Below are 12,304 nucleotides of genomic sequence, written 5' to 3'. Positions count from 1 at the left end.
AGTTGTCTAGAAAGCATCTGTGTCTGAGCAGAGAAGGGGTTGTGATTTGGCCTGGGCTTTCACAGGCTCCTGGATACTGATTAGACAAGCAAAACTAGACTCTTGCCCTAAAGGCTTGGGAAGTGCACTGTGTCCAGGTTGAGAGCTGAACTACCCTACAGCACGGTCAACAGGGACAGCCGGCAATGGTTCTGAAGCCACTCAAAGTAGGAACACTGCTGCGCCAGTCACGTCTCTCCCAGGCGCAGGCTCTAAGGATTCCTGCCTGCTGCAGCCTGTCTCCAACAAATGTGTCTACTTCCTGCCCTGTCTTCAGAAACTGGAGGCACAGAGGCAGTAGTGGCGGGGCTGCAGCCAGGAAAACCCTTGGAGTCCAAGAGTGGGCTAAGGTTCTGCAGAGACAAGAGGCTCTGGGATATGGAGAAGGGTCGCTAAGGTGGTTTGGAGGGATACCTTGCTCGAGGCAGAGGTCTCTCTGCTGGCCCCTTACAAAATTGACACTGCATATCACAATGTTGTCCATCCCAAAGTTCGTGAGGAGGCAGGCAGGGCTGCTCAGGGTCAAGTGGATGCCCTGGGCATCTTGACAGCCAGCACCAAGAGGTGTGAGGAGGCCATGGGGAGCAGGCCGTTCTCCATGTGCTCTGGGGTAATCTTCCCCTAGGCTCCCATTCTGTAAAGCCAGGGGAGGGCCAGCTGCTGTCCAAGGGCTAGGCTGTGGGGAACCAGTGTGAGCTGTGGGGGCTTCTAACCCTGCCTTCCTGTGCCCAGGATCAGAGTCAGAGCCGAAGCTCGGGCCCCACCCCAGCAGAACAGGCGACCTGGAGGTACTCGCAGACGCACCAGGCTATCCTGGGTCCCTTTGGGGAGCTGCTAACAGAGGATGACCTTGTCTACCTGGAGAAGCAGATCAACGACCTGCAGCTCCGGCGGCGCTGCCAGGAGTATGAGAGCGAGCTGGGCCGGCTGGCAGCCCAGCTGCAGGCCCTCCTTCCCGAGCCCCTGGTCAGCATCACCGTCAACAGTCACTTTCTACCCCGGGCTCCAGGCCTGGAAGACGAGGAAGCCCAGGTCCTGGCACCTGAACTCGAAGCCTCAGCCGAGCTGAGGAAGGTCGAGCCCAGCGGGCAGCTGCCCTTCTGGTGCAGCCATATAGGTCGCTTGGTGCGCAGCATGTCCCTGCTGCTGAAGGGCATGAACGGGCTGACACAGGGAGAGGAAAAGCCTCCCGTCCCCGTCCCGCAAGACCCGGGAAAGGATGCCATAACCGGCCCTCCTCGAAGCGAGGTCCAGCGCGAGATCCAGGAGTGCGGGGTGTCGGTGCGGACGCTGCGGGGGAACTTCGAGTCTGCACCGGATCTTCCCTACGCCTCGAACTCCGGTCCTTGTGAAATGGGGGGGCGGCCCGGCCAGTGTCTGCGAGGCTGCTGGTCGGCACCGCCACAGCCCCGAGGAGACCCGATGGGCGGGGAGCCCCGGTCGGGCGACACGGAGGAGGCCAGCGATTCCGGCATCAGCTGCGAGGAGGCCCCGTCAGAGGCTGGCGCGGGGCCGGGGCTGGACCTGGCCAGCCTGCGCAAGGAGCGCATCGTCATGCTGTTCCTCGGCCACTGGAAGAAGTCCGCCTACACACCCGCGCTTAGGACGGCCGCCTGCAGGACCTTGGAGGCCCAGCGTGCGCGATCCAGGGGCAAGGAGGCCACCGGTAGCTCCCGGTCGCCCTCCCCGCCACCCAGCGATGGTCCCCGGCTCGGCCACCTGTGGCAGCAGCGCGGCATCATCACCCACCTGCTGGGCACCTGGAAGGCCATCATGGCGCACGTGCCGGCCCGGCAGCTGCGGAGGCTGAGTCGCAGGGCGCGCGGGCCCCTGTCCCCTGAGCAATTCTTGCCGCACGTGGATGGGGCGCCAGTACCCTACAACAGCCTCTCGCTAGACCTCTTCATGCTCGGCTACTTCCAGCTTCTGGAATGCGACCTGCCGGCCGAGGAGCGCAAGATGCGCCACTTACTGTGCTTCGAGGTCTTTGAGAACCTGGGCGCGCATGGCTGGGAGGCAGTGCGCGCCTTCCACAAGGCGGTGACCGACGAGGTGGCCGCCGGCCGCCGTGCCTGGACTGACGGCTTCGAGGACATCAAAGCCCGCTTCTTCGGTTCCAGCCAGGGTCCAGCCTGGGACATGGAACCTGGCCGCAAGCTGGGCCTGACGCCACTAGAATCCTTGCCCCACGCTGCCCTCCCTGGCAGCAGCCCCGAACCTGTGATCCCGAGGCTGGGGTCAGACTCTCAGCGGGGCAGCTTCAACAGCGGGGACATCTGTGGTTACATTGACCGCAGCTTCGCCTTCTGGAAGGAAAAAGAAGCTGAAATGTTTAACTTTGGAGAATGAGTTCACCCGCTGGAATGAATGGGACTCTGGGGGTTGGGTGGGGTGGGGTTCCTCTTTTTCATTCTCTTCCTTCCCTGTGAGTCACGTGAAGTGGGCATGATGTTGGCTGACTCCAGTCTGTCTTCACGAAGACCAGAGGTTTCTTAAGCCATGGGTGTCCATCTCTTCTGACTTGGGGTCAAAATCTTTGTCACTTGTGAGCACAGGCTTCAGACGTTCCAGTGGCCATGTGGGCATGATGCTATGCAGTCAAGGAGCTGGCATCCCAGCACCGACCAGCTCCCCCCCCCATCAGACTTGTTTCTAGCAGTCACCTGGCTGTCCCACTCCTGTATCCATGGTGCAGATGGCCTCAGCCTCAGCAACAGCCCCTTACATCCCCTTCAGACCTCAGCCCTGCTTCTGCGTTTTCTTCTTTCTCTCTTTCTTTCTTTCTTTCTTTCTTTCTTTCCTTCCTTCTTTCTTTTCCTTCTTTCTTTCTTTCTTTCTTTCTTTCTTTCTTTCTTTCTTTCTTTCTTTCTTTCTTTCTTTCTTTCTTTCTTTCTGGCAACCTCCTATCTGTATCTGGAGTGGAGCCATGTCTAGTTTGAACAGTCTCCCTGGCAGGAGAGAAGAGGAGGGCAGGAGGGCTTATGGAGGAGACTTTAAAGCCCCAAGGCAGGCAAGTGGCCTTGCCCTGACGACTGTCCTACTGGTCAGTCATAGCTTTCGCTGTCATGCAAGCAACATCTCTCCTCTGATACTGCCTGATCCCTGAGGGAATGTTCCAGGCTAGGCCTTTGTCTTCCAGCTGATCGGCCCCTCCCAGACCCACAAGTGGAAGCAGTAGCAGGACACAGGAGGGTCCCATGAGCAGGGACACCAAAAGGTGAGGAGTCCTCTGAGCAGAGAGGTTGGCACCCTCTGAAGGTAAACTGAGTTTCTGGGAATAGCATTCAGCGAGGGTAGGACATACCAGGGGTGTTCATACGGGCATCTGGGTGTCACCTCCATAATACCCCATTCCCAGCTAGGTACAGAGAAAGGAGCCAAACACCCTTGGGGATTCCAGGTACTATAGAAAGCTACAGCAGCCAGGGGCTAGAGAGGGAGCCTCCAGATGGCTGGCTGTAAGGCTGGCTTGTCTTCAGATTCCGGCAGCATGCAGAAGAATAAGCCACCACCCAGAAGAACTGGGCTGGAACCCGTGGGAACTTTGGGCTAGGGGGATTTGTGAGGATACTGCACGGGAAGGGGATCTGCAGCCAACCTCCTTGACGCAAAGGCATGCTCAATGAGGACAGGCCATCTCCACGAGTCTCCTGCAGTGTCCCCACATTGCCACTAGGGGGAGTACGGAGCCCTAACCTTTGGGGCTGTTGACTGGAGCAGAGCCCACTCAGACCAAAGACTAGGCACGGGTTCCACAGAAGGACCTTCAGGGAGATAAAACTGGCGTGGGTAAAGGGTAATGTTGCAGAAAGAGCCACAAATTCCATTAGCATTGGTCCTGGCTACGAGTTGCCTACAGCCCTAGCCTACCCTGGGACCTGCTCCCCGGGTGACTGGTGAACCCCCCTACCCAACCGTTGGCTTCCTCTGCTTCTAGAGCCTCACTGGGAGCTAAAGCAGGATGTGTGTTTGCTAAATAAAATTCCTGTTCCTGGCTGGTGCGCACTTGCTTATCACCCCAGCCCTTGGGAAAGCTGCCTGGGTCCACAGAGCCTGGACACGGAGTGGACACTCAGACCCCAACTCCTTCAGAGCAGCAACAGCATCAGGGCAAGACATTAACCCCAAGAGGATCCAGACTCCTCCCAGCATCATGGGATCAGGGATGCAGTGCTGATGCTGCTTTGTCTATCCCAGGTCCTGGTGGGATTGAAGGGTTGATGGGTGGGTGAGGGGTTCTGCCCAGAGGCTCCCTGTAAGCTCAGATGCTCATTAGCCTGTGGTACTTCCATGGGTAGACAGACACAGTGGGAAGGACACCTGTAGGGTAGTTACTGAACAAAGAAGGAGGCGGGGTTGTGGGTGGGTGTGGGGGCAACAATCACAGAGCCCAGCCAAAAAGTGAGCACACCCAGTCCTCACGGCCTTTGGACATCAGTTTCTCAGCTAAAAGGCCAGACTCAGACTCTCAGGGACACCCAAGAAGATCTGAGGAACCTAGAGCTAGATGGGGTGCCAGGCAGGGGAGGCAGTGGGGCCTCAAACCTAGGCTTGTGGCCCAAATGGAAGGCAACTTCTACAGACAAATCACTTCTACAGAAAGCCAGTAGCCATAGAGACTCTGTGGAGACCTGGGAGGTGTGTGGGGGATCCAGTCTTCCTCTACATAACCCAACAGGTCCCCCACCCCAAAGCAGCCTTTAGATGACCAAGGCTTGAAGGTTCTCTAGTGGAGCCCAATGGGACATTCTGAAAGGACCACCTCAAAATGGTACTTGTGTGGCATTGCTCTTTTGAGACACTAGATTTGGGGACAACTTGTTCCACAGCGATAGCTGACAGATACAGCAGGGGAGTATAGGAAAGGACATTGATTCTGACCTGAGGTGTCCTTAATATAGAGCAGTATTCATCCAGCAAGGAGGTTCTGACCAAAGAACAGAGAAGCCTGTCTGTTTACACATGCAAAGCACGGCTTGAGAGAAAAGTACTGCAGCCGCTCTACAGGGACTGAAGAAGGGCCAGTCACGGCATGGAGAACAGCGGCTAACTGGTAAAAGAGAAGAGAATGCGTTTACAGCAACCCCCTCCCCAAGTCAATCTCACATGCACCCAAAGACTGTGTACCAGCCAGAACATAAACCCTGAAGTGTAGGAGGCAGTCTGACTTGTGGGTCCTGGGTTGGCCTCCCAGCCACGAGAATATCCACACACCCCGCAAAAGCAAGCGTGCCTCTTCCAGCCCTGGTCCCTCTGGTGTGACTCGCAACTTTTGAAGATTTTAGTGGCGCATTTTAGTTTGGTGAACTAACACTCAGCATCTATTCTGGGGAAATATCTATACCTGCATAGCTCATACTCTTCGTCATAGTGTCCAAAATGGAAGATGACCCAAAAGTCCAGGAATAGGAGCTGTGCCTGGGGTCACATCCAGCTTTGGGAAGAAGGCATCTCTCTGTCAAGATGAAATCTAAACCCGTGTTTTCAAACCAATCTCCACAAAACCCATGATTCAGCACCAAGTGATCAAGGCAGTGACATGCACACGTCCAGCCAGCCAGCCAGCATGTGCGCACATCACATGGCTGACTGTCCGTGAGGGGTGCTGTCATTTGCTATTAGAGAGTTCTGCTTTACATCTTTATACTTTTCAAAAACGTGTGTGATTTTTATCACCATGGGCCTACTTTAAAGTCCCAGTTTCTGGAAGCAGTCTGTCGTTTAGAGCCCCCAGTGTTGTGTCTTCTGCCAGGTCTGTCATCCAGTGATCTGTTGGGCCTCTAAGGCCCGTGCAGTCTGCTGGGAAACCTGCTCACTTAGCACAGCCAGCTCCCTGTGACAGCGCCTGTGTTATAGTTCCTGCTCCTCATTCCCTCCAGACGGAGCAGGCAAGCGCTGACTGTGTACACGGGGCAGTGAGAAAGTCTTCACCTCGCTTTGGTGTCTTCTCCTTGGTGGCCTCAAATGCACAGCAGACAAGGACACCCATGAGGGTCCCCTATACCATGTGAAGTTAAATAGCAGAGAGAGAGAGAGAGAGAGAGAGAGAGAGAGAGAGAGAGAGAGAGAGAGAGAGAGTCTCTGTACCACAGAAGCAGGGCGAAGGAGAAAGCCCTGGGGCCAAGCGCCAGGGATCCTCTGCACATGGAATCTGCCAATGTGAGGAGTTGGTTAGGCCTTCTGGGGCTCCCTTGGTGGCGCTCTTGTTTCTCCTGGGCGCAAGGCTATAGGGTCTGCTCATGAACTTCTCCAGCTGTTGCTGGCCAAGTAGGTACCACACGTCCCCTGCAGTCTAATATCTAATTTGCCAGGAGGGCTGTCATGTCACTCAAAGCCATCTGGGACCCTGTCTATGAGAGTGTCAGCTCCATCCCTAGGGACCTCCGGAAGCAGCACACCAATGACCATGTTACTAAAGCCTACGTGTGAGAAGGAAGGAGGGACTAGGTGGTGAGGCCCTGGCTGGTCACCCACCCTGCACCGAAGCCCCTTACCTGGGAAACTTGACTCACCCTTCCTCAGGTCCCTGACCCAACATGACCTTTGACTGATATAAGCATCCTAGACTCTTTCTGTGAAGTGTATCCCCATGAACCAACCACTACATGGAAGGTTGCAAACCTTGGCTGTTTTGTTTTTAGATGACCCCCCCCCCATTTCTTAGCTGCCTGAGCACTCAGGATAGAGGGAAACACCGGGGCAGCCCAAGACCAAGGCTTTGTTTATCATGTGGGGAGAATCCCGGTCTCTCCCACCCATGCACCTGGATGTCAGGGAGTCTCGTCACTACCCCGAGCACCAACTTTGCCGCTGAAGCCTCCCCAGCCACCACTGTGGACTTCAAACTTGGAGACAAGGCTGACCAACCTGTGCTTACTTGTGATGTGACCATCCCACTCCACAGAGGGACTGTGGCTACCTGGGCCCCCATCGGTACAGTGATGAAGGTCCTTCGTGTCAGCCCTGAGCAGTTTTCTATGGGCCCCACAGGCCCCAGGTGCAGGCAGAATCCTAACGTCTCCACCCTGCCATGTCTCCATCTCATGTTCTCAGCTTCCTCAGCTCAACCTGATTGCCTGGGACATGAATCAAAGCTCCTGCTTGCCCGAGAGGCTTCCTCCCGTCCATTCTAGCACTCGGGTACCCAGACGTCTCCTGTGTGATGCTGACAATGTGGGCTTTCAAAGGAGACAGTCTTCGAAGAGCTGTGACCTCACACTCTCCCCCTCCAGTCTCCCCCTCCCTCCATACAGAGGCTAAAAATACCCCTAAGTTCCCACGTGGCCTGCCCAGCCCAGCCCAGCCCGGCAGGCCTCCTTTGTGGGCCACACTTCAGCCTAAGTCTTGCCCTTTGGTCTACGATCTCAGCAAGGGACCCCAAGGAAGTCTACTATCAGGTAAGATCACGGGATCTACAGGAGAAGCTTAGCAGAGTCCTCTACAGGCAAGGAGTTTCCTGGGGGTCCGATGGGTTCCGAGAAGGAAGCTGGACCCTAGGAATGTAGCCAGAGCCACATTAGCCAGGCTAGATTAAAGCCTTTGCCCTTCTGCCTTCTCACCCATGGGCAGTCTTCATAAGATTCTAAACTCCCCTCTACCCTCCAGCCTCTGTGGATTGCAGTCAGTGGCAGCAGGTATCTCTGAGGCCCCTTGGAGAGGTGCTGAGCGCACAGGCCTGATTGCACCACTGTAGCCCTAGTCAGTAGCCAAAGAGCCCAGCAATGACCGGAATGCAAGAACTGTGGGCGTTAGCTCGGGCATAGCCTGCCCTACATAGGTCCCAGCTGATACATTGTAACCCCAGTCAGAGGCCTCCTCAAGAAGTTAAACAGGATAGATTCCTGGTGGGTATGGGGGCCTTGAAGTCACCAGTCCCTGAGCCTCCCTTTGCAGGCCTGGTCCTGAAGAAGTCCTCAGGTAGGTCCCTGTGCTGTAGGAAGGAGATTGCATCAGGGATTGGGACATAGGCCTCAAGTTCCGAGCCCACCCCAGTCACAGATTCTGTGGTTTGCCAGTTCCCTGGATAGGACTTGTCCCTTGATTTTCTCATTTTCCCGTCCCTTCTTTCTTTCTAAAAGAATATTTTTGGCAAGTTCTCACTATGTAATCCAAGCAGGCCTGGAGCTTGCTGGTAACCCCACGTGGCTCAGCTTTCTGAGGGTGGGGATTGCAGGCATGCCCTGCTATGACCAATGACTATTTATTTCTTTGGTGGTTTCCTTCGGGTGAAAGACCAGACATGAAAATAGTTAAGTCTAGAAGTTGGTCCGCCGACAGGCCACGTACACAACATGATGGGAAAGTTGTCAGAGTTAAAACTGAATTCCCAGTGGCAAGCCTGGTTCTGAATTCCACTGCTGGCTGCCCCGCTTCCCAGCTCTGTGGTCTTGAGCAGATAACACAGTCAGTGTCTCTGTAAAATGATAGCACTTGCCTGACAGCATGACCGTGGGGCCAAATGTGAGCACAGGAAGTGGCTGTGTATAGGGACTGTCCCAGAGGGTGACCCAAAGCCTTTTCGCCTTCAGTCTCTCCATCAGAAGTCAAGAAAACAGGACCAGAGAGGATGTGGCTCAACCAAGTCACCCAGCAAGGTCATGCAGACAGGTTGTGAAAAACCAATAGTGCAGGGCAAAACCTAAAGACACCTCCAGTGGCTTACCTAGCAACATGGAGCCGGAGGGAGGAAGCCTTTTGGGTGCTTGGAGCAGAGAGGTTTCCTAGCCCAAGAGGTCTGTGATATGGAAGATAGGAGGCCTAGCGCTTGTGTTCCCTACATGGTTCAGTATTACCCTAACTAGTTGGCTAACCTTAACTAGTAGATCTAACCCTCCTTTCCCTCCCTATAAAGTGGAAGCAGCAATCTGCTTGCCCATGGGGCTGAGGACCTAGGAGAGAGCAGGATGTGAGATGCCCAAAATGCCCCCACACTGGCAACATGCAGTAAGAGGGCACTTGCCAGGAGTAGGGATGACTGGTGCCCAGACAGTCATACAGTGAATCACAGGTGAATGAGACGGTAGCTCTCATATCTGACCCTGTTTTCCTACTTAGGTGCTCAGGCGAGCCCCAGGTTCTACTTCTGGGGTGGAGGGTAGGCCGCGAGAGTCTCTGTGGGCACTCATCATGGTGAGGAATCTCGACAACCTGGACTTCCATCTGCCTTCTCATGCCCAAGACATGCTGGACGGCCTTCAGCGTCTGCGTTCCCTGCCCAAGCTGGCTGATGTCACACTCCTGGTTGGTAACCAGGAGCTTCCCTGCCACCGCAGCCTTCTGGCTCTGAGCAGCCCCTACTTCCACGCCATGTTTGGCGGAGACTTTGCTGAGAGCTTTTCGGCCCGTGTGGAGCTGCGCGACGTAGAGCCGGTTGCGGTGGCACAGCTGGTGGACTTTGTGTACACAGGCCGGCTGACCATCACCCAGAATAACGTGGAGGTGCTGACCCGCACTGCCTCACGCCTTCACTTCCCCACTGTGCAGAAGGTCTGTGGCCGATACCTCCAGCAGCAGTTAGACGCCACCAACTGCCTGGGCATCTGCGAGTTTGGGGAGCAGCAGGGGCTGTTAGGCGTGGCGGCCAAAGCCTGGGCCTTCCTGCGGGAGAACTTCGAGGCGGTGGCCCAGGAGGATGAGTTTTTGCAGCTGCCTAGAGACCGGCTGGCCACCTGTCTGGCCAGTGACCTGCTGCAGGTACAACCGGAGCAGAGTCGGCTCGAGGCCCTGCTGCGCTGGGTGCGCCATGACCCCCAGGACCGGTCTGCCCATCTGCCCGAGCTCCTTAGCCTGGTGCATCTGGATGCTGTCCCGAGGCCCTGCGTACAGCAGTTGCTGGCCACAGAGCCACTGATTCAGGAGTCAGAGGCATGCCAGGAGGCCCTGTCCCAGGGCCACAGTGGGGTGAGTGAGGGGCAGGGGACTTCCAGCCAAGGTGTGGAGGAGGAGCCTAGAATTCCCACCTGCATGGGGAGAAAAGAGTGGGCACCCTCAAAGTGCCCGACTGAGTATGGCTCCCTGCTAAGGCTGGTGGTCCCCCGAGAGAACATCACGGTTCATCTATCAGGTGTGCCTCGCTCTGAGTACCAGGGGAAGAACCTAGACCTGTCTCTATCTTTAAGAAGCCTACCGCTGAGTGAGGATGAGTCTAAATACAGATCTAAGGCACACGGGAAAGGGCAGCACTGGGGAGATTCTAGGGGCATCTTGGTGAGGACAGACAGTCAGGAAGAGTTCCCTAGAGGACTCAGCATCAGAGCTGGGCACAAGGTGAACAGGAGGGAAACATAGGAGTTGGATGGGAGGATGATGAGGGAAAACTATCCAGGACATTGGCCCAGCTGCACTGTGGGCCTGTATCTGGCACCAAGGCTCCTGAGGCTCCAGCTGAACCTGTATGGAGTTCCAGTCCTGCCTATGCTGGCAGTGAGCTGGCATCAGGCGGGACCTGACATAGTGATGGGCCTAGCTGTGGTTGCCCCAAGGGTAATCGGGAGTACCTGGGAAACCCCTTTGTGACTTCTGAGAGACATGGCTCTTCACAGGGTGGGGTCGTAGATGGGGTGGGTGTGTGCCCTGGCTAAGAGTGTGGATAGGGTGGGGGTGTCAGGCGGTGTACACTGGGTAAGGATATAGATGGGTTAGGGCGTGCAGGGGATAAGGGTATGGACAGGTTGGGGGTGTGCCCTGGGTAAGGATGTGTGGATGGAGTGGGGGTAGCAGTGGGGTAGGGGCGTTCACAGGGCAGGGGTGTGCACCACCATGCCCAGTTCATGCAAACATGCAGGCACAGGGGCTCACAGATGCATACGCACACGCTAAGGCCCACCTAACCTCAAGCACAGACACTGACAGATCAACACCCATGGGCTCTTACGCTGGACAGACAGTAGCTGGCCACTCTGACCTGGCTCCCACCCACAGGAACTTCCTGGCCACCCACAGAAGATGCAGGAGGTACTGGTGGTCGTAGGAGGGCAGGCACTGGAGGAGGATGAAGAGGGTGGTGAAGAACCTAGCCACCACACCGGGAACTTTGCCTTCTACAACACCAAGGCCAGTAAGTACCTGCCATGCTTGTCTTGGACATGATCCATGCACCACCTTGGGGTAGAGCCAGTGAGGTATCCAGAGAAGGGGGGACCTGACAAAGCCCTACCTGCAGAAGGTTGAGTGTCAGACCTTACCAGGCTAGCAGGGGAGCCTGGAGGCTATGAGGAGCTGGGTAATACTTGTAGTTTGTTCTCCTCTGGCAGAAGCCCCACCTCTGGTTTTTATTAGGCCCTGGGGGCTGGCTGGGTGTCTTAGCCCGTTAGTTGCCCTAGGTTTCCCTGCCCTGTGCACCCAGTGTGGGAACCAATGCTCTAGCTGGGAAATGGGAGCTAAGAGGGCGCAGGCAGCCCAGGAGTTAAAGTTCAGCTTCTGCGTCAGCCCAAACTGGAATCCAATCTGACCCTGGGACAGGTCATTTAACCTCCCTGGGTGTGTCTTGATTTTTCTCATCTGTGAAATGGGTTCCCATGGTTGTAAAGAGGCCTGGGGAAGGGTAGTAGGGCACCCCACCGGCCATCTGCCCAGGAGGGCTCTTGGGAAAGAGCTGCTGTGGGCTGGTTGGCTTCAGGACTAAAGCAGGTCACCGGCACCCACTGCAGTAGCTCTTGGCGGGCTGGAGGAAGCCCAAAGCCAGCAGACTAGGTCAGAGACTGACGAGTAGGGATTTGGGGTTGACGTCAGGAGAGAGCAGCTGGCTGGCAACAACGGTTTGCTGATTGTTGGGCCATCCTCACCCTGGGGTGACACAGACATGAATCAGGGGACACTCCGTTCCCATCCAGGGCGCCAGGCCCGGCTCGCCATGAGTCCTAGAATTCTACATGTTCCCAAACTGTCATAAACAGTCAACAGTATTCCAGGGGACTTCCCCAAGGCCTGGTCTCCCACAAACACTTGCAACGAGTCCATTCATAGGATTTGACTTTCCCACGCCTATGATCTCATGATGGTTTCTTTCAAAGCTCTCCTCATCGCTCTGTCCCTCACAACAGCAACAGCAGCCTAACAGCCTCCACTGGTGGGCACTTTCCAAGAGTTCCATATCTCTTATCATATCTTTTAAAATCTATCTATCTATCTATCTGTCTGTCTGTCTGTCTGTCTGTCTGTCTGTCTATCTGTCTATCATCTATCAATCAATCAATCTACCATCTATCATCTATCTATCTATCTATCTATCTATCTATCTATCTATCTATCTATCTATCATCTATCT

The 12,304-nt window shown here is 55.6% G+C and overlaps 2 protein-coding genes across 2 annotated transcripts in view; both read left to right on the top strand.

Moving 5' to 3' along the window:
- Nucleotides 1–2,388, top strand: part of Espnl (espin like) — a 24,003-nt gene extending 21,615 nt beyond the window's left edge. Inside the window, exon 10 of the mRNA XM_005361690.1 lies at nucleotides 778–2,388. Coding sequence (XP_005361747.1) covers nucleotides 778–2,388 — 1,611 coding nt within the window. The remainder of the gene's footprint in view (nucleotides 1–777) is intronic.
- A 6,777-nt stretch (nucleotides 2,389–9,165) lies between these two features.
- The window catches only part of Klhl30 (kelch like family member 30), a 7,509-nt gene continuing 4,370 nt past the window's right edge, over nucleotides 9,166–12,304 (top strand). Inside the window, exons 1-2 of the mRNA XM_005361688.2 lie at nucleotides 9,166–9,939; nucleotides 10,960–11,095. Coding sequence (XP_005361745.1) covers nucleotides 9,166–9,939; nucleotides 10,960–11,095 — 910 coding nt within the window. The remainder of the gene's footprint in view (nucleotides 9,940–10,959; nucleotides 11,096–12,304) is intronic.

Source organism: Microtus ochrogaster, linkage group LG4 (genome assembly GCF_000317375.1).
Source record: "Microtus ochrogaster isolate Prairie Vole_2 linkage group LG4, MicOch1.0, whole genome shotgun sequence".
NCBI lineage: Eukaryota > Metazoa > Chordata > Mammalia > Rodentia > Cricetidae > Microtus > Microtus ochrogaster.
The sequence above is the reverse complement of the archived record's forward strand: the minus strand, read 5'-3'. Positions and strand labels throughout refer to the sequence as shown.